At 37.4% G+C, this 22,633-nt stretch overlaps 2 protein-coding genes across 2 annotated transcripts; both read right to left on the bottom strand.

Annotated features, from left to right (window-relative positions):
* Positions 1-420: 420 nt before the first annotated feature.
* Positions 421-962, bottom strand: LOC111826415 (P antigen family member 3-like). Its single transcript, XM_023755432.1, has one exon. The coding sequence runs from the start codon at positions 763-765 to the stop codon at positions 421-423; it is 345 nt and encodes a 114-aa protein (XP_023611200.1). The 5' UTR covers positions 766-962.
* Positions 963-2,903: 1,941 nt separating this feature from the next.
* PPP1R42 (protein phosphatase 1 regulatory subunit 42) lies at positions 2,904-20,435 on the bottom strand. Its single transcript, XM_023755431.1, has 5 exons — positions 20,219-20,435; positions 17,354-17,520; positions 16,144-16,282; positions 13,791-13,907; positions 2,904-3,038 (listed from the first exon to the last, which is right to left on the bottom strand). Exons 1-5 carry the CDS (start codon positions 20,345-20,347, stop codon positions 2,904-2,906), a joined length of 687 nt encoding a protein of 228 aa, XP_023611199.1. The 5' UTR covers positions 20,348-20,435.
* Between the last annotated feature and the right edge of the window lie 2,198 nt (positions 20,436-22,633).

The following is a 22,633-nucleotide window of genomic DNA, read 5'->3' as shown; positions in this document are numbered from 1 at the left end:
ATGTAATGTCTTCTGCTAGATTCCAGAATGTAGAAACATTTTTTGGGTCATATTCTTATAAGGGAAAATGATAATATCCTGATAAAATATTAATTGTACTACTGAAAATATTAACATTGTCACTTAAATATGATCTATAATATTGTTATATTCCAAATCAAGTGATGAAACTGGAAATATTAACTAGAACCATAAACTCTAGAAGTATAATTGTTTCCATAGCTTGTCTCTTGTACTTATTTAAACTGAATAATAGCACTTTCCAAATTATAATGTAAGAAATTGGCAAAATATTTTATCATTATACATCTTTTTTTTTTTCAAGATTCCTTGGATAATGCTGTAAAACTTTATTGAGAGAACTTTAACAGTGAAGTATACAGCATAAGAATAGTCTGTGTGTCTTCAGATCATCTTCCTTTAAATGGCTGGTTTTCCTTCCCCTGTTTCTGGCATTTCAATGGGCTCTGGATTTGCGCAAGCATGCCCGATGACTTCAGGATCATCTCCACCCTCAGCCCCAGTCATTGGTTTCGCCAGTTCTTGAAGATCAGCTTCAAGGTCAGTCCCTTGAACCTCAGGTGCTCCTGCATCTGCTTTCTCTTCATCAGGTGTAATATCCTGACTCTCAGTGGGTGGCTCCTCTTGTTGAGGTTGTTCATCCCTGGGCTGCTGGTCAACCTCGGCTCCAACTGGCTGGTCTGATTCTTCATCTTCTACTAGTATTGAACTCCAATCGAGCCTTGGTGTTATATGCCGACTCATATTTCACACAGTTGTGTCTCAGGTAGTGAGAAAGAATCGAAATGAAGGAACACGGCGGCCTTTCGCCAGCTCTTCTCCTGGAACTCGGACTGCAAAGCACCTATCATTATACATCTTAGTACTTATAACTTATTATTAAAGGTCATTCTTTTACACTCAGTTTTCCCAACCACTTATACTGGTATATATTGATATCTTTGCCAGACATGTTTTTATTAATTGTATAATTTATTAGTATATTTTTGGATGTGTTATGTGTAAGTCAGTACATATTTTTAAAACATCTATTATGAGGATAAGGAATGAAAAACCTAAATCTTTTACCATAACCCACTTCCTTATGTTAATGTTTCAGACAAAGCTGAAGAATGACTAGCTTATGCCTCAGTAAATCTGATTCTATCTCACTTTTAGCAAATGATCTCATTTGAGGTTATTAGGTGTAGAGGTGGTTCAGAAGGGGAAGCCAGGAAATGGATACAAGATCAGAGACCCATGAGATCTGTTTTAATGAGCTGCTTCCATCATACTAAGTAAACAAGTATCTATTTGATAAGGCCAGGTTACTTACAAAACAGAAAATGGCTCCATATAGTTCTTTTTACTGGGACATATAAAATCAGGCCTTCAATTAACTTTGTGGGTTGTTTTTTTTTTGGTTTTGTATTTAGGAAAAACAAGGAAATTAAATGAGCTAAATCAAAGATAATTTGTTATATATGTATATATACATAGAAGAAAAAGACTGTAAAGACACATACCAAAGTCTAAATAGATTTTGCAGGATTATGAATAATATTTATTTTCTATATTTTCTAGAAGAAATATGTATTAAATTTTATAATCATAAAATATGTTATAGAAGATTTATTTTTTTTAACTTTGAATAAATTCTCTTTACTTGGAAATTAGTACACTTGTCTCCATATCTGTTACAGCATTGCCTATGGTACTGTATCATGAGATATGTTTCCAGAAATGATTCATAAACATTGGAAGATTCTTAATTATCAAACATTAATTGTATTTACTTTATTACTCTGCTTCCTGAGGAAAATAGACTAATACAATTGTGTGCACTGGGGAGAGAGAGGAGGAGATAGACAGTTGGGGGTGGTGCATGGCAGAATCATCTATAGAGCTTTGAAAATTACACATGACTGTTCTCTGTTCCCTACCCTTGGCTGGTGGGGTAAGGGATGGGCAGAATATTGTGAAAAACCTTCTTGGATATTTCTGACATGCCCTTGTGTCAGTCCCTTCCTCCCCCAAGAGAATCACTGCACTAGCATTATGATTAATCAAGGTTTACTACAGCTATGAGCTTTGAAAGAGTTTTGCCATAGTTTTTATACCCATGTCACTGAAATTCCGATATAGGAAATTGGCTCATGAATCTCCTTTGGGAGAGGCCAGGCTTGTCTCTCCGGTGCTATATAACTTGGTCCCTCACTGGTCCATGTCCCCGATATAGTGCATATTGAGGAATGTTATGATTGTAAGGGTCTCATAAAGGACTCCCCATCCTGCTGCACTTTCAATCAAATGAAAGGAACTCCTATATGTTTTTAGGGTACCATTTGGCAAGTGTCAGCAGTGAAAACCTTGGTCCGCAGAACCCAGCTAAAGAAGCTCGTGATCTTCAGAGGATTTGTGCCTAAGAGAATTCGGCAAAAGGTGAGCAAATTCTACACATTTATGACCAACCATTTTTGTTAGTAACAGCCACATTATCTTTTTTTTTTTTTTTTTAAGGAAAGAGTATCTGGTGCCTCGATTAATTATTTCTGAACAGCAGATATTTTATGCTTTATTTCTCAATTTTAACTTTTGCTGTTATTAAAAATACATAGAATTTAAAGTTGACCTTTTAAAAACTGTCTTTTTAAATTGAATTTATTAGGTGACATTGGTTAATAAAATGATATAGGTTTCAGGTGTAGAATTCTATAATACATCATCCGTATATTGTGTGCTCACCACCCTAAGTCAAGTATCCTCCTATCAACACTCAACCTCCCTATGCCCTCTTTTACCTCCCCCCATAAAGTTGATCCAGATGACGTATTATATTTCTGAAGGCTTGCTGTTAAGTTAACCAAAAAGTGAACCAGGTCTCTTTTTCGAAGAAAATTATATTAATATAAATGTGTACCCAGTGATTTGGAGACCAGTATCAATCTGTCTCTGTATTTTGGTTTGAGGCAAACAGGATTTCCTTTTAGATCCATTTTCCACAGTTTCATCAATTTGCTCAGTAAAAATTCCAAATCCTATAATTATAGAAGAAAAAGACAAAATATGTCATAATTATCAATATATTTTCATTCAGTTAATTGTTTATAAAGGTAATTACTGCTTTTTGTGGAGTTCTAGCTCTGTGCCAGCTACATAGAAGGTGTATGATAAATCATTTTTGGATATAATGGTCTATAATAATAATGGAAGGGGTCTAAAGAGAAGGCAGAAAATGAGGTCCTGAGTTGGGGGCCATGGAACTGTTCTTTGTCATAGTCCCTTAAAGGGACTCAGTTCAGAAAAAACTTTTGCCCCTCTGGCCATCCATCCTGCAGAAGATGCTCTATTCTTAGTGGAATTTATGGAAGTGTCCAGATTAAGGCAATTAAGGAGCAGTGAGTAAGCAGTCCATTGGCATTGCAAACAATATTTGCTTTTTATTTTATAAAAGAATACATATTTATTTTAAAAATCTGTAAAAAGGTCAAGGGGAAAATATGAGAAAAAAATCACTTGCATGCTTCCTATCCAAAGATCATTTTCAATATGTTGTCATGTATCCATTCGGCCTTCTTTTTTTGAACATAGGGATTTCTTTTTTTAATTGTCATGTGGGTACAGTTTTGTTTTATGTATATCATAAACATTTGTGTGTTTTTATGGTTACAAGAAAATCATCTAATTGATATTTCAAGGAGTAGTTAAGTTATTCCATGGTCTACAATCCAAATGAATGTCAGAAAAACAGATTAATAGCATTTAAGAACCTGCTCTCTCAGTTTGCCCTCTTTCTCCCAATTTGGGTTTCTTTTTCCATTGTCACAATCCTTTTGTTCAATGCCTTGTTTTTTGTCCCTTTCCTTGCTTTCTCTCCTTCCTCATTTTTAATATGTATATTTTATTTTAGATATTTAGTGGAAGTGAAATATACTTGGACTACTTCTTATATGTGTCATAAAGTTGTTTTTAATTTTTGAAATCAGATAAATTTAGTCTGTATGAATTACTTCAAACAAGCAATGCAGAGACTGTTTTTCTACTCTATAGCCTTGAATTGATTTTAAAAAATTCAATAGCCAAAGGCAAAAAATAAAGGAAAACTACCTTTAATAGGACAAAACATTACTTTAAAGCAAATATTTTGCTGCTAATAAAAATAAATGTTGATAATTCTGTGGAGAGCATAATCCAGGGCTCAGGACTGAAGGATGAAGTTATAACTTTTGAAGAGAGCTTTCTTATAAGTCAACTACATGACAGTGGATCAGAAGCTTCTCTGTTGACCAAAATTAAGAGAATGAAAATTAGCCTGGCTGGAGTGGCTCAGTAGCTGAGCATCAACCTATGAACCAGGAGGTCACAGTTCAATTCCTGGTCAGGACACATACCCGGGTCGTGGGCTTGATCCCCAGTGGGGGGCATGCAAGCAGCAGCCAATTGATAATTCTCTTACCATTGATGTTTCTCTCTCTCTCCCTCTCCCTCCCCCTCCTCTCTACAGCATTGGTTTGACAGTGTTTGATACAGCCATAATTATTTTATGTGAGAGTTTCTCTGTATTTCTCAGTCTAAAAACCTCTAAGGAAGGAATTGTGCATTGCATTTTTTAGTGTTGAATACAATGTCCCATCATCCAAAAGTTCAGTAATAATAACAATAAGAGAACTTTACATCTATATAGATAAAAGAGTCCTGTAGAGTTTTGTTAATTGTCCCTCACTTGATAAATGACCCTCGACATACTCCCTCCAGTGCATGTTTATTTAAGACTAAACTAATCCTGTGCTGAAATATGATTACCCTTTGGATACGCTCTGGTTGTTCATTGCCTTCCTGTCTTTAATAAAATGCTTTCACTTTCCTATTCTTCAATAAGTTACTAAAGGGAGCAGACACTTTTCTGGACAGTCTCTGTTTGATAAATGATCATGTCATGCTATCACTTAGAGGAGTGCTGCAAATCCCGAGGAGCCAGTTCTGTTTCCCATGCAGGGCTGGCGCTGAGCTCCTGTATGGGCGCCGGCAGCACTGGCAGTGCTCCCTCTACAATTAATGATGGCCACGGACGAACCTGTATTTGACCAGCATGCTCCAATTTTTATCGGAAACGTCTGGCCCAACTGTCTTAACTAAATCTAAAGACAGCAATTTGTCATCCCCCTGACTGCCTGTCATCATCTGCTTGGGAAAATCTATAATTTTGGGCTTGTTTCTGACTAAACTGTGGAGTAAATAAATTTATCTTCGGGTTACTCTGCTTGTCAGGATCAATACTGAGCAGAGGTTGAATAAATTAGAAACTGGAAAAACATGACAGGCCATATTGGTTTGTTCATTCGTTGGTGTCTTATAAATCAAATATTTAGTTTATATAAGAGGCAAACACATCAAAAATTTTATTTCCACCATTTACTTGAAGATACTTTACCTCATGATAAATGGTCATTAGGAAACTAATGAAGTAAATCACTAATATATTTGACTGTGAGATGAACTTTTCAGATATTTTATTTATTTAGCAAATTTTGCAGACAAAAACTTTAGGTATAAATTAAATTTTTTTTAATTTTTTCACGTTTTATAAATTTTTGTAACTATAATATTTATTTGACTTAATAGTGTCAGTAAGTTATATAATGTTGGCCCTATTGAAGTTCATGGCTCATCCAACTACTTGGAGATATGCAAAAGTTATATTGTAAATGGTCATTAAAGTATTTAATATTTTAATACATTGATGCTCCTATTTAAGGAGCTATAGAAAAAAATGCAAAGAAATTTTAACCAAAAGTGAATGTCATTTAAACAAGAGCACTGTGAGTGAAAGAAAGGAGTTTCTAAACTATGGAGCATTGTTTGGCCTAACCTCTCTTTCCCCTCCTCCTCAAGGACTGACTTTGCCACCAGTTTTATGGGGAAGAATTGGGTCCTCTGCCTACAGAGTTTTCTCATTTATCCGCCCTGGGTCTCATACTTCCTTTCTTCTTTCACATTTTTCTCAACCAAGAAAGAGTCCCACCTCGTTTTCTAAATAAATTAGTTCTCTCCATCCCTTCCCCTCTTCCACAGGCCTCCTCTTCTTGGAATCTTCTCTTTCATTTCTTTTTTCATTGTCTCCTTCTCTGGTTTTCATCCTCTTACCCATCATCATACACTTCTTGAAAGAGTAGTCCACACCAGTGCTCCTCAAACTTTATGTGCTTAAGAATCACCTAGGGATCTTATTTAAATGCAGTTACTGATTTGTTAGGTCTGGGGCAGAAGCTGAGATTCTGCATTTCGGAGGCTGATGTTCCGGTCCTAGGACCACATTTGGAGTAATGAGTCTAGGCCACTGCCTCTGCTTCCTTAATCACTGGGCACTCCTGCAGCCTGGGGCTTCTGAACCAGAACTGCTAGACTCATCCCTTATCACCTTATCGCATTGCCAATCTCAGACTTTCTCAGTCTCGGTTCTATGGAGCACTTCCCTACTGACCTCTCCCCCTTCACAGCTGTGTGATTCCACATTCTTCAGGCTCCCTGCATCTTGCATGAATCTCTAACCCCACAAGTAACAACCTTCTGACCATAAGAATCCCTAATGTATGAACATTCTGTTTTCTAAAAGTTGCTTTTCAGAACAGAGAAAACATCTCATAAAAAAAAGTGCTATACTGCCCTGACCTGTTTGGCTCAGTGGATAGAGCGTCGGCGGTGGACTGAAGGGTCCCGGGTTCGATTCCGGTCCAGGGCATGTACCTTGGTTTCGGGCACATCCCCGGTGGGGGGTGTGCAGGAGGCAGCTGATCGATGTTTCTCTCTCATCGATGTTTCTAACTCTCTATCCTTCTCCCTTCCTCTCTGTAAAAAATCAATAAAATATATTTTTAAAAAAAAACTGCTATACGTGGCAGACTGTTGCCTGGATAGGGCAGCCATAAAACAACCTATTTAAAAGAGGGAAAAAACCCAAAGACTGTGTGGCGATGGTGCTATAAAACCCCCTCATAGTGCATCACCATGTTTCCCAAGCGCTGGTGCTCTCTCTCTCTGGGGAGCAGAAGCAGGTGTGGCATCAATTCAGTTTCTTCCTTTTCCACAGTCTACATTTATTCCTCTCAGTGGTTTTTTTTTCTTCCCTGGACCACAGCAAAATGTAAAATCATGGCTAGAAAAATGTTTTTCTTCATTAACCCACTATATTCTTCATATATATACAGACATTTCAGAAAAAGGAGAATGTCCATGTTGATATTAGTAAAACATCTATTACACCAAGGAAGGAAGGGTCATCTATACGTGAGAAGAAGAACCAGATTTTGTGGGATGCCATATTGAGCATTTCATCATACTTGCATATCTAGTCAGTCCCATCCAGGATGGCAGTTTCAGTGACTACTTAACCAATTTGCTGAAGAATTCTATCCACTGAGCTCTGTCCTCTATATCCAGTTGTCTGCCTGATATTTTCTTTTTTTAAAAAATATATTTTATTGATTTTTTACAGAGAGGAAGGGAGAGGGATAGAGAGTTAGAAACATCGATGAGAGAGAAACATCGATCAGCTGCCTCCTGAACACCCCCTATTGTGGATATGCCCACAACCAAGGTACATGCCCTTGACTAGAATTGAACCTGGGACCCTTCAGTCCACAGGCTGACACTCTATCCACTGAGCCAAACTAGTTAGGGCCTGATATTTTCTATGGAACGTTTTAAAGGCACCTCAAAATTGATCAAAATTCATGATCTCCCTTTTCCCCAAACCTAACTCTTTGAGTTCTCTATTTTCCATGGTGCAAGGCAAAAACCTGACTCTTGACTTCCTTCTGCTACATTCCTTATATCACCACCAAATCCTGTCTACTTTACTTCCTAAACAGCTTTCCAATATGTTCATTCACAACATTTTTATCCCAACCCTATTCAGGTTTTCACCATCTCTCACTTTCTAACTAGCCAGACTTCTTCCAATCTATTCTCTACACCAAGCATGTCAAACTCAAAGACTAACACGGGCCAAATAAACAGGTTTAAGTTTATGTGGGCTACAAAAAAACAAAAACTTCAATTTTCATAGAAATGTAGGTTTATTTTTTTGATAGAGACATGCTGAATACAAAGGGCTGAAATAAATGAATAATCGTTAACAAAATAATAGAACATTTTAATAAAAATTAATATTTTTTCTTGAACATTAACTTACCAGACACTGAATAACTGCACAAATTAATAAGCATAATGCAAATAAACCTATCTTTCTCATTCTCCAAAAGCGAAATATTTTGTTGCACACACCAAACAAGTCAGTCCAAGACTAATGATGTGGCAATTCGCCGCTAGTATTAGTGGAGAGAAATGGTGCGCCTGCATGTAAGGGGCGTAAGGGAAATGAATGCAACCCGATTATACTAGTAGTAATCCGTCATTAGCGAACATTGTAGTTTGTTATTAATAATTACGTATAGCAGGATATTGTAAAAATTAAATTACGAAAATTTTATTAAAATGTTTCATACCGTTATATTGGCTGGGCTGCAAAAATATTTGTTGTGGGCCGCATGCGGCCCATGCGCCGCGGGTTTGACATGCTTGGTCTACACCAGGGGTCCTCAAACTACGGCCCGCGGGCCACATGCAAATACAAATATGTATTTGTTCCTGTTTTGTTTTTTTACTTCAAAATAAGATATGTGCAGTGTGCATAGGAATTTGTTCATAGTTTTTTTTTTTAAACTATAGTCCGGCCCTCCAACGGTCTGAGGGACAGTGAACTGGCCCCTTGTTTAAAAAGTTTGAGGACCCCTCGTCTACACTGTAGCCATACTGATCTTTTCAAAATGCTAATTACTTTACTCCTGGCTTAAACACCGTTAGTGTCTCCCCATTGTTCTTAGGATGAAGACAAACCTCTGTTATGACCTGTGCAACGTTTACCCACCAGTTTATTTGCACTATGGTTCACCTTCACTCTGCTTCCTTTTTCTCATTTTTGCGATGCTTTCACCTGCCTCGGGGCCTTTGCACATGCTATTCTGTTTACCTGGTAAACCCTTTACTTTTCTCAGAGAGCAGCTCAGCAATCCCTTCCTAAGCGAAGCTGTCCCGAGTTCCCTAACTAAGGCAAATCCCCCTATTATAGGCTCTCAGAGCCACATACTTCCACTTTGTGCTACTCGCCATGGGTGAATTTTTACATTTGTTTTTGCCTGATTATTTGCTTAATGTTTCTCTTCCTCTCAATGCTGAGAGCTCTTCTTAAAGATTGTATCTGTTTTTGCTCACTATTGTCTCCCCAGTTGTCTAATAAGTGTTGCCACATGATAGGTGTTTTGAATGGATGGATAAGAAGAAATGAGTGAATGCATGGATGAATGGATCTGGGGTTAGGAGCAGGACAGGAATTGTAAAGGAGAAATTATATGGAACCATTTTTGAAATATTTGCTTAGAGGGCTACATACATGGAAAGAGAAAGACTAGCCGAAACCGGTTTGGCTCAGTGGATAGAGCGTCGGCATGCGGACTGAGGGGTCCCGGGTTCGATTCCGGTCAGGGGCATGTACCTGGGTTGCGGGCACATTCCCAGTAGGGGTGTGCAGGAGGCAGCTGATCGATGTTTCTCTCTCATCGATGTTTCTAACTCTCTATCTCTCTATATGGAACCATTTTTGAAATATTTGCTTAGAGGGCTACATACATGGAAAGAGAAAGACTAGATTAATCCTCTCATTTCTTCCTCTACTTCTCCACTGTCCTCACTTGCCCTTCTGCTGCCCCAATTCTCTGTGTGAGACCAGCTTTAGATTAGTGAATAGGAGAGATGAGGGTAGGGTTAGAGGATCTTGGGGGAAGTTGTCCTTGACAGCTATGAGTCTGTAGAAGTGAGAGGTAAGGGAATGAGACCCAAAACAGCAGGAAGGACCGAAGCCACTTGGCCACCCAACTTTTTCCGGGTCCTTATCCTGTTCCTCCACCTCTAACGTAGCTCTAGGCGAGGGCATGGATATTGTTTTGGAATGTCTGTGTTTCCCATTGACCCATTTCTCTCTTTTTCTTATTCCTTTCACAGAGCTCTAGTATTTCCGTTGTCATGGCAGTGCTTTTCCTTGTTATTTGTGTTCTTTTTAATTTTTCTTAAATGTCTTCCTCACTGCTCAAACCATAATCTTGACTGGAAGATTCAGTTATTTAACCATCCAAGGGACCATTATTTTTTCATTTATCTTATTTCATGTATTTTCTGTCGATGCATTTGAGGAACCTATGGTTGTTCATATCAAAGCAGCTGCTCCAATGCTAAAAACCTTGGGTAATTATAGTGGTTTTGTGAGGATTCTCTAATGATGTCCACTTCTTTCTCCCAGTGGCACAAAGCTGTCTGTTGCTGAAGTCTCTTAGGATGGATGTCAGTGACCTAATGTATGGCATGTTGAGCTTTCTCTCCCATGGCACAGGGTTTGATGTCAGTAGCTTCTGGGTAATTTCAATCAGTGAGTGCAAATAATGGAAAAATTAAAGCCAAAAATATGGAGATCTGGCCCCAGGAATACATACAGAGAAATAGGTTAATATTATGATGCTAAACTTCAATATGTCCTTTGATTAAGCCTTCAGAGGATGATGTAAAATGGACCACAAAAGCACATTTCAAATAAACCCCATGCAAGATTATATTCAGACTTCCACGAAGCTGTGGCTAAGCATTTTTAATTGCTGTGTCTTCTTGCTGGAAGTAAAAGAACTTGAGATTTTATCCTCACTCCTTGTATATCTTCTCTAATGGGAGGGAAAAGCAACTTTTGGCATGTACCAACCTCTGGACTTCCTGAATGTTTTCTTTTTAAGGTATTATATCCACATAGTCTTTTCATTTTCCTTTCTCTTATTTTTTAGTTTATATGTGGAAATTTCAGGTATGGGAAATATTTCATGAAAAGCCTATAGTTTCTCAAACCATGACAAGGAAGAAAGTTTCTAATATGTTTCTGTGGCTTTGAGTAGAAGAAAAACTTGGCAAACCCTTGCCAAGGCACTCTGTTCTGAAACATGCTTAATATATGATACTTGACCCAACATAGTCTGTTGTTAAATCTAATGCATTTCTATTAACATCTTATCTGCCCTCATGTCAACCATTCAATAGCATTCAGTGCAAGAACTTTCTTGAAGTTCTTTTTCCTCTTGTCTTCTCTTGCATCATTGACTCCTGGTGCCTTCTCATCTAAAGTATTGGAGTATTTCTGTGCTTAATCTGGGCCTCATTCTTTTTTTTTTTTTTTTTTATATATATTTTTATTGATTTTTTACAGAGAGGAAGGGAGAGAGATAGAGAGTCAGAAACATCGATGAGAGAGAAACATCGACCAGCTGCCTCCTGCACACCTCCCACTGGGGATGTGCCCGCAACCAAGGTACATGCCCCTGACCGGAATCGAACCTGGGACCTTTCAGTCCGCAGGCTGACGCTCTATCTACTGAGCCAAACCGGTCTTGGCCTGGGCCTCATTCTTTATCTTTCTCTTTTACCCAGTTGCATGGTTCTAAATATCAGGCTACCATTATCTCCCCAGTTCTTCACACAGGAGCTAGGAGTCATTCTTGATTCTTCTTTTTTTTATTACTTCACATCCTACTCATAAGCAAGTTCTGTGGGTTCAACCTAAAAAGTTACCTGTAATCCATTCACTCCTTTTCATCTCCAAGCAACCATCTTCTCATACTTAACCTCTATGGTAGTCTCCCATCTGGTCACTTTACTGTCATTCTTTTTTTTAAAAATATATTTTATTGATTTTTTTACAGAGAGGAAGGGAGAAGAATAGAGAGTTAGAAACATCAATGAGAGAGAAACATCGATCAGCTGCCTCCTGCACACCCCCCACTGAGGATGTGCCCACAACCAAGGTACATGCCCTTGACTGGAATCTCACCCGGGACCCTTCAGTCCGTAGGCCGACACTCTATCCACTGAGACAAACCCGTTAGGGCCTGTCATTCTTTTTTGTTGTTGTTAATCCTCATGCGAAGATATTTTTCCATTGATTTTTTAGAGAGAGTGGAAGGGAGGGGGAGAGACAAAGAGAGAAAAACATCGATGTGAGAGAGACACATCGAGTGGTTGCCGCCTGAACATGCGCCCACTGGGGCTGAGAATCTAGCCTGCAACCTAGGAACATGCCCTTGACCAGAATCGAACCCGAGACCCTTCATTCCTCAGCCCGACACTCTATTCACTGAGCCAAACTGGCTAGGGCTACTGTCATTCTTGCAACCTATTTTTCACATAGCTGATAGAGAATTCTGTTAAAATGTAATCCTTTGAGTGACTTCCTATTGCACTTAAAGTCAAGCTCATGACCATGGCCTAAAAGGACCTTTATGATCTGGCTCCTATACATTCCTTCCTAATCTCATGTTATACTGTTGTCTATTCATTCAAAAATTACTTATTGCCAACATTTTAGAAACTGAGCTAGATTCTGGGATCACTATCACAGCAAACTGGCCTCTTTTTTGTTTCTTGGACACTTTAAGCTCTCTTTGGACTCAGAACCTTTGTATTCTATGCCTAGCATGTTCTTAGATTTCTTCTCAGATTTCTTCTTTCTCATCCTTTAGATCTCATCATAAGTGTCATTTGCCAGAGGCCTTTCTTTCTTTTTTGCAAAGGGTAAGAGATTCTTCTTTTTTTTAAAAAATATTTTTATTGATTTTTTTTTTACAGAGAGGAATGGAGAAGGAGAGGAATAGAGAGTTAGAAACATCGATGAGAGAGAAACATCGATTCAGCTGCTTCCTGCACACTCCTTACTGGGGATGTGCCTGCTACCAAGGTACATGCCCTTGACCGGAATCGAATCTGGGACCCTTCAGGCCACAGGTCGAGGCTCTATCCACTGAGCCAAACCGGTCAGGGCTTGAGGCCTTTCTTGATAACCTGAATGTCCCATTATGTCATCCTACCTAATTCTTTTTAAAAAAAAATATTTCTTTATTGATTTCAGGAAGAAAGGGAGGAGTGAGAGATAGAAACATCAATGATGGGAGAGAATCATTGATCGGCTGCCTCCTGCTTACCCCCCATTGGGGATCAAGCCTGCAACCCAGGCTTGTATGTGCCCTTGGCCAGAATCGAACCCGGGACCCTCCGGTCCGCAGGCTGACGCTTTATCCACTGAGCCAAGCCGGCTAGGGCCTACCTAATTCTTTCAGAGTGCTTTTCACAATCTTCTCTGCTTATTTTCTCCTGGTGCCCTCCCCTGTCGCACTGTAATGTAAGCTCCTTGAGGGTAGAGAACTTGTCTTATTCATCATTTGTATCCCCAGTGCCTAGAAAATGTTTCTCCAAGAGTCTAAAACAGTACCTGGGACACACACTCTAATAAAATATTTTTGAATAAATGAATTTGATGGGGAGGTTCAGAAAAAGCTACACAAGGGAGATGGTTTCCCCAAGGAGTAGAAAGTTCAGGTCTAGTCATAGTTACTAGAAACTCATTCATTGGGAGATCAGAGGTAAGGGGCAAGAAATCTAGTCTCTAGAGGGGAATATTCTATGGAAAATAAAACAGAGGGAAAAGCATAACTTCCTACTCAGAGAAACTTTTTTTCTGTTGGTGAGTGCGGGAAGCATTGGATATAGAAGAGAAAATCAGGTAAGAGGACAGAATTATGCAAATAAGTATATTAAGAAGTAAAGATTAATAAGCTAGTTTTTAGAACAAATCCACAATAGTTTTTAAAATAATACATTTTATAGCAATTTCAAGTAAGTATTTTTAAATTAATTTTTCTTTATACTACCTTCACATGCAGAAGTTGATTGTCAACTGCTATGAGCTGATGAAGATTTTCCAGCATTTCTAAGTCTTTTATGTCATCAATATTATTATTGCTGATATTCAATATAGAGAGGGATTTCTGTAAGAAAATAATTAAATTAGCATTAGTAAACAACCTAATTAAGTGCTATATATTGGAACCAGAAATCCTAATCTGTGAAAATTTTAAGATGGTTCAGTTCAGTCTATTTTGCTCTTTAGGCAAGAAAATAAAAACCCATGAAGATTTTGTTTCTGTGTTATATATTTTTTCATATTGAATGTTTAGAACTATAGTAATTGTGATATAATTTACCTATCCTATATAATAAAAGGCTAATATGCAAATTGACCAAACAGCAGAATGACCGGTCGCTATGATGTGCACTGATCACCTGGGGGAAAGACACTCAATGCAGGAGCTGCCCTCTGGTGGTCAGTGTACTCCCACAGGGGGAGTGAGGCTCAGCCAGAAGCCGGGCTCACAGCTGGTGAGTGCAGTGGCAGTGGCGGGAGCCTCTCCTGCCTCCGCTGCAGCCAGCTTAGGCCCACTAAGTCAGACATCCCCCGAGGGCTCCCGGAGTCTGAGAGGGTACAGGCCGGGCTGAGGGGCCCTTCCTGCCCCCCCCAAATGCACAATTTTGTGCACCAGGCCTCTAGTATTTTATAAGTTTAATCAAGGCATAAGAGAAATTTATAGAAAAAAGAAGCTAAGAATCAAGAAGCAAAGAAAGAAAAAAAGATGTCCCAATGAACAAATGATAACAATGTAGAAAACATGCTTATTTCAGCTTGAGCAAGTTATTATTTTGTGTTAAAAGTCACTAAAATTTGTACTCACATAGGAAGAAATTGTTTTGTCTGTTTTTCTAAGTAGAAAACACTGGCCAAGAATTAAAGAATTAATTAAAGAAAACACTGTTAAAGAATTAATTTGATCTCTCCATGTAGTTTTCACTTAACAATCCATATGTTCAGAAGCTACTTAGAATAATAATTAATTAACAAGAATTTCAACATCAGCTGTTAATGAGGACATAAATATACAATACAGCAACACTAAATAAAAGCCATCTTAAGATCTAAGGGCCAGGATTCTCTACAAAGATTGCATCTACACAAAGCTAACATAAAGAAGATATTTCTTGACACTTTTTAAGACTTGAAATATAGATTTAAAAATTATGCCTTATATTTAGAATTTCAGAATCTGCTTGAATATATGCAAAAATTGAGTACGCAAAAATATTTTCAGCGGTGTTTTGTAATAAAACTATCCACTCCCACAGTGGTGTCAGTCTAGTTCAGCCGTGGGCAAACTACGGCCCGCGGGCCGGATCCGGCCCGTTTGAAATGAATAAAACTAAAAAAAAAAAAAAGACCGTACCCTTTTATGTAATGATGTTTACTTTGAATTTATATTAGTTCACACAAACACTCCATCCATGCTTTTGTTCGGGCCCTCTGGTCCAGTTTAAGAACCCATTGTGGCCCTCGAGTCAAAAAGTTTGCCCACCCCTGGTCTAGTTAGATCAATTGAGGTTGAGCTCAGACACAGTTGGGGAGGGTAGAAGGGGTAGGATAGAAACCAAGTCACCTATTTCTTTTCCTATTTAAAGCACCATCCTTTCATTGTTATATGTTTGGTTCAAAAACCTTATACTAGTATTGCCCTCCATTTCTTGGCCCTCTGAAATAAAATCAACAAAATCTGTAAATATAACAACCATATTCCATTGCCCAGAACTGAAGGTAGCTTTCCTCTAACAAATCCTGCTTTGAGGATTAGCAAAAGCCTCTGTGGCACCCTCTGGTAGCTCAACTCATTGTGACACCTCCATGTGATGTCAAGTGACAGCTGGAGCATCAAATCCAGTGCTCCCAGATCTATCTGCTTCTGATGAGTCCCAGCCATATGTAGCACAGTCTACAATCAAATCAAAATCCAGCAAAAAAAAAAAATGACTTATTGTAAAGATTCTCTAGGTTGTTTAAAATTTTCCAAATGTGCACTCATCTTTCCTTAGGCTTTTTGAGTTATGATAATCACCAAGGTTAAAATTATGAGTGAATTAACATGGTTAAAACTTCATACTTTACATAGTCTTTTAATATCCTTCTTTTGATTCTTCCAATAGCCCTAGAAGCAGATATTATCCCCACTTTATAGCTGCTGAGTCTCTGAGGAATTATGTGGGGGAAATTAGTTTTAGCCCTCAAATAAACTCTCAGTTGGCCTATAAATATTCAGAGAATCTACATGTCCAAATAAACCTTCCTGGTCCATAACTATTCATCACGACATTCTCTGTTAGAACACTCAAATGTAGCCTTACTGCCAGAGATTGAAGACTTCTTGGATCAAACAGAAGCTTTTCTCCAAGGGGAAGTCTCTGACTCTCAACATGAAGCTCTCTCAGTCCTTCTAATCCTTCTAGACCCTCTACGACAGCAATGTAATTGCCTCCAAGATACCTGCAGAATAGGAGACATAATTTTAAGTAGACATTCTATGAACATCATGGTCTTTAAACATGATAAAAACATAACAAAATCATTGAACTGTGTGAAAATCATACATACAAAATGTTCTTTTTATATTGAATTAATGAAAAGTTTATATGATTTTTACATGTAATTTAGTCTAAGAAGTTTTGTTTTTTTAAGTGAGAGAATGGGAATAGTCTTTATTAAACTATTTACCCATACTCCTCATATATAGAGTGCAGAAGAATCACCTAGGGTTGTAGGTTTAAAAATGAAGATTTCTGGGCCTAACCCACAGAGATTCTGACTTAACTATCTAAAGAACCCAGCATTTCCCACCCCACTGTCCTCTCCCCATTCTAAGGCCTCTGGCCCACTTTTTGAGAAGCACTGATAGTTCTTTTAGTCTGGGGAAATTGGATCAACCAGTCTTCATTGTTTAATTAAAATCATTATAGGCACAGTAAATGCCTTTTCTTTAAAAAATATATTTCTTTATTGATTTCAGAGAGGAAGGGAGGAGAGAGAGATAGAAACATCAATGATGAGAGAGAATCATTGATTGGCTGCCTCCTGCACACCCCCTACTGGGGAACGAGCCCGCAACCCAGGCATGTGCCCTCGGCCGAACTCGAACCTGGGACCCTTCAGTCCGCAGGCTGACGCTCTATCCACTGAGCCAAGCCGGCTAGGGCAAAATGCCTTTTTTATAATCAAGTTTACATCAACATTAATCTTATGACCCTGCCCTTTTCAGATATGTGATTCTGAACGGCACAAAACTCATTTGAGTTCCATGGACACTTTTATCACTATTTGAGCCTACATAAGGATATTTTTAGGTTTTCTATAAGCCCTTAAGACAACCTCCTGCAAAAGAAAAGTATATCAGGCTTAATAAAACACAAATTGTTTGATACTACATTTGAAACAATTTATTTTATTAATACTACTAAAAGAGAATAAAAATTGTGGCCTGTTCCACAAAACAACAGATAATGGAAATACCTGCATGCAAAAATATTACTGTAATGATGACAATTAAATAAAAGCACTTACAGTTTTTCCAGGTTCTTCAACGAACTGAGGTTCTCTATACATGAAATACAATTGTTTTGTAGGTACAGGTGGGTCAGATTTGTGGCAAAATTCAAGTTAGTTATTTGACTAATATGGTTATCATACAAATATAAAACACTAAGATTTTTACAAAGAGAGAGGTCATCCTAAAAGAAAAACAAAAAACAGGTCATACTTAATTTTTCTTGAAAACTTGTTTGTTTTTAAGATAGTTTTTCACTTAAATCATTCTGTAATATTCTTAAGTTTAATATAAAAGAACAATATCTCTTCTTAGCACATTCAAAACAAGACTAGAATAAGTACAAAATTAATTATAGGTTTTAGTATTCTGTAACTATATCTATAAAATTATATTTGTTAAGAAATATTTTCCCAGTGCAACCAATTTTTCTTGGAAGCAATTAGGCTTCTCTGGGAGTTGAAGCATTTAAAAAATTATTGCTCCAACATTATAAATCAGGTCTTCTTAGTCTTTCTGTAGGATTGGAATTGTTGTGATTTATAATACTGAAAATTGGACGTCAGCTAGATATTCAAGAACAATGAATTGATAAACTATGATAATGCCATTGAAGGAAATACCATATAGCCATTAAATATCCTTTAGTTTCTTTAGTAATATCTTATAAATTTCATAATAAAATGAGAACAGCCCTAACCGGTTTGGCTCAGTGGATAGAGGGTTGGCTTGCGGACTGAAAGGTCCCAGGTTCGATTTCGGGCAAGGGCATGTACCTTGGTTGCAGGCACATCCCCAGTAGGGGGCGTGCAAGAGGCAGCTGATGGATGTTTCTCATCGATGTTTCTAACTCTGTATCCCTCTCCCTTCCTCTCTGTAAAACATCAATAAAATATATTTCAAAAAAAAAAAAAAAAGATAAAATGAGAACAGTACATTCAGTGAACCACTATTGTAAAATTATATGAATCTATGCCTAGAAAAAAGACTGGAAGGACATTCCCTAAATGTTAATAGTGATTTTCTCTACATGGTAAAATTAAAAGTCAATTTCTTTCTTTTTATATGTATTATATACAAATGAACACCAGTTACATTTGAGATAAGAAAAATAATTAAAGGTATTTTAAAAGCCTGTCATTTCTTGTGTGCTGGTAGAGTCAGCCTAGACTGAGTAGGCAAGAGATAGAGTGAAGTTTTGGCTCAAAAATATTTCAGCTTTTATTATGATCTTTTAAAATACAAACACATCTTGGGAACTTTAAGTTTACAAGTATTCTTAGTGTAAATGACCTTACATCAGTTTGCTTTCCTCCTAACATCCACACTGAAGGAGCATTGATTGGGAGGGGCCAAAAAACTTTAAAGGGAGGCGCTGTAGAAAGCAGCCTATATATTGTATGGTGAGGTATAGAGTTTTGGGCAACAAAAGAGAAACATGAGATTTGGGCCATTGGATTCATGAGAGAAGGATCACCAGAAAAATGGAAAAAGATATAGAATGGGACTAGGTAGGGTCTCTGAAAAAACAAACAAACAAACAAACAAACAAACAAACAAACAAAACTTCCATTATCTTAATTGACAATATTGCCTGGGGCTTTGGTGTTTTTAAAATTCATTCATTCATTCTTTCATTCAGTAAATATTTATTAAGCACTTATAATGAGACAGGCACAGTATTGGATGGGGAATTTAGAGTGATGTGAAGAAAATAGACATAGTCCCTGCCCTCATTTAGGTTATATGTTTCCAAGAAATTTCCTCTCATCTATAGTCTTTAGCATTTTATTGTAGACTAGAGGCCTGGTGCACGAATTCATGCACGGGTGGGGTCCCTAGGCCTGGCCAGCGATCAGGGCCGATCCGAGTTGCCTGGCTCAGTCCCAATTGGGGCCAGGCCGATCAGGGCCTGCTGGCTGCGGGGAGGGACGGAGGAGGGACCGCAGGAGGTTGGCTGGCCGCGGGAGGTTGGCTATGGGAGCTCACTCACCACCAGGGGGCAGCTCCTGGTCGACCGGTCATTCTGGTCATTCAGTTGTAAAGGTTGTTCAGGCTTGTATATATATAGATAATGGATACCAATACAAATGGCCTAAATGGGTTATTGTTGTCTTTAAAGTTTCCCAAATTAAATTCAAGAACTGTCTTAACACAGAGAAAATGTAATTTTAGAGTATATCCAAGTAAACATAATCTTGTCGGATGTAACTGAAAGAGTATAATCTACATGTATATAACCATTAAAATATGTGGGAAAAAGATTTCCCTGTTAAAGTTTTGAAATATGGTAGTCACACAGTTAATTCTTACTATTTTTATATGTTAAAATTAATATTTCAAGGTTAGGGAATTACATATGAGTAATTACCTTTGAAATTATTTTCCAACATGTGCTTTTAAATCTAGTTTGCTATATAGTAATTTTTTAAAAATATATTTTATTGATTTTTTACAGAGAGGAAGGGAAAGGGATAGAGAGTTAGAAACATCGATGAGAGAGAAACATCGATCAGCTGCCTCCTGCACACCCCAAACTGGGGATGTGCCCGCAACCAAGGTACATGCTCTTGTCCAGAATCGAACTTGGGACCTTTCAGTCCACAGGCCGACGCTCTATCCACTGAGCCAAACCGGTTAGGGCGTAGAGTATTTTATGGGAACATATATATTTAACAATCACAATGGTATATTTTATAGAAAGTTAATTTTAAAAAGTTTAACATAAGCAGGAAATTAAATAACACAATATAAGGCTGACTAATGAAAATATAGTTAATAACTATAATCAAAATATAGTTAATAAGAAGGTATAACCTGACAATTTCTAAACTTTACGTAGCTAATTATATAAAAATTAGAAATAATTTCAGAGTTCTTACAATTGCATCTATATTTCTGTCTGAAAAATTTATATGAGTTATTTTCTTCAGGTATTGTAAGGTGGTTTCTTCTTTTCTGGGTTTAAAGTTGCTGTTTTTGGCAATTAGATCCAAGGTCAAACGAACCATGATTTCTGTCTAAATCAAATTAGTATTTCAGCTCTGTTCTGATGCCATGCCAAGAAGCAGGTTTACATATTGCTTTATGCCCAACTTTCTAAAAATTAAAGAAAAAAAGGAATATTTAGAAAAAACCATATTGACGTTTTAAGTCAGGGGTCCTCAAACTTTTTAAACAGGGGGCCAGTTCACTGTCCCTCAGACTGTTGGAGGGCCGGACTATAGTTTAAAAAAAAACTATGAACAAATTCCTATGCACACTGCACATATCTTATTTTGAAGTGAAAAAACAAAATGGGAACAAATACAATATTTGTATTTGCATGTGGCCCACGGGCCGTAGTTTGAGGACTCCTGTTTTAAGTTTCTTATATAAAACTATTTGATTAGCTAGGTCATAGACATTTTCAGGGACATTTAGGTATTTTCTAAGTTTATAGACCAAATTCTTTTATTAAAACATTAAAAACACCAAAATTAGTTAAATACACAAGGCTCATTTACTTTTTATTTATTTATTTATTTATTTTTTTAATTGCTTAAAGTATTACAAAGAGTATTACATATGTCTCCTTTTTTTCCCCCCGCCCTTGACAATCCCCCACCTCCCCTACCCCCCAGTGTCTTATATCCATTGATTATGCTTATATGCATGCATACAAGTCCTTCGGTTGATCTCTTACCCCCCCCCTCCTGTCCCCCAAAATTAGTTAAATACACAAGGCTCATTTACTTTTAAAAGTCTTTTCCTCTCCCTAGTATTGAATTTTTATTATGGGCATCTGTTAAAATACCGTTTTTCTCTCTTGGAGTAGAAAAGTATTCTCAAGGATTATCATCTAGTGTTGTCTGTCATGTGAAGAAACTAAGGTTCAAAGATTTGCCTGAAACTACTCCAGCGAGTGGCATGTAAGAATGAGATCACGTCTCCTGGCTTCTTTTTCCATAATATCTGTTGTGATCATATTTACTAAATCCCAAAATCAGAGCAAATGGTGTGAGAACTTTGAATATATACATAGGACAGTGGTGCAAAATACTTGAAAATGGGGCTGGCTTTGAAATTTTGTTATGCTACTACAACTATCTATAATAATAAAAGCATAATATGTTAATTAGGCCAGACAACTGAGTGACCTTCCAGACGACCTTCCGGACAAAGCCGGGGCTGCGAGAGCTGAGGCAAGCCACCGCGGCTGCGAGGGCTGAGCCCCTTGCACGAATTTCATGCATCAGGCCTCTAGGAATCCATAAAGAGATAACAATGCAAAGTTTCTCAATCCAGATAGTCTAGTTTCAAACTTTCACTCCACTGCTCACCAGTTGGGCAATCTTGGGCATGTTACTTCAGTTTCTTATAAAATTAGGCCAATATCCAAGGAATAGTATGAGGATTACATGAGATAATCATGTATAGAGTATTCTACACAGTGCCTCATACATAGGCCAATAAATGTTTGTCATCATCATCATTATTCTACTATTTTGTTCACAGATAAGGCAAACACTATTCACTTCACTATTTCATCTGGAATACAGTGTGTCCCCAAAACATGTATACACACTTTAACAAAGCTGATAGCTCAATTGATGTTTCTTTCTTTTTAGCCAGACTAAGCTTTGAACAAAGGAAATTCATCCTAAAATGCCACTGGAAGTTTGAAAACGCAGTTGAAGTACAAACACTGCCTTTATAATTATTCAAAGTGTGTATACATTTTTGGGGGACACAAAAATGTGTACATACTTTAACAGTTGATAATTCAATTTTCACACCTTTTCAGGCTTAACTGATTCAAAATAATGGGTGAAGCTAGAATAAGCTTTGAACAAAGAAAATTTATTCGCTAGACTTTTTTTATAGGGATACATAAAAGATAAACTTAACAGTACAAAACCAGCAATAGTTGACGAATTGAGGGCACACAAATACCAAGCCAAATGATTCTTGATGTTTGCGATTCCATTGCTTTGCATTATCAGCAGTGCCTAGACCAGAATGGTCATCAGTTTGAAAACAGGCATTGACAAAAAATATATATATATTCATTTTTGTTGATTCTTTAAAATTTTGAAAATGAACTATATGTTAATAAACACTGACTTTATAATCATTCAAAGTCTGTATCCAAGTTTGGGCAACTATGAACAAAGTTATTATAAATATCAAAAACCTAAACAAAAAAACAACAAAGTATGTTAAATTTAACAACTATATTAGGGTTGTTAAATAAGGGGAACATGCTATTAATCAAATATTGCTCTATGTAAGATATGCATATGTGGTCCATAGTT

Source organism: Myotis lucifugus, unplaced genomic scaffold (assembly GCF_000147115.1).
Source record: "Myotis lucifugus unplaced genomic scaffold, Myoluc2.0 scaffold_77, whole genome shotgun sequence".
NCBI classification, from domain to species: domain Eukaryota; kingdom Metazoa; phylum Chordata; class Mammalia; order Chiroptera; family Vespertilionidae; genus Myotis; species Myotis lucifugus.
This window is presented reverse-complemented; position numbering and strand designations above follow the sequence as displayed.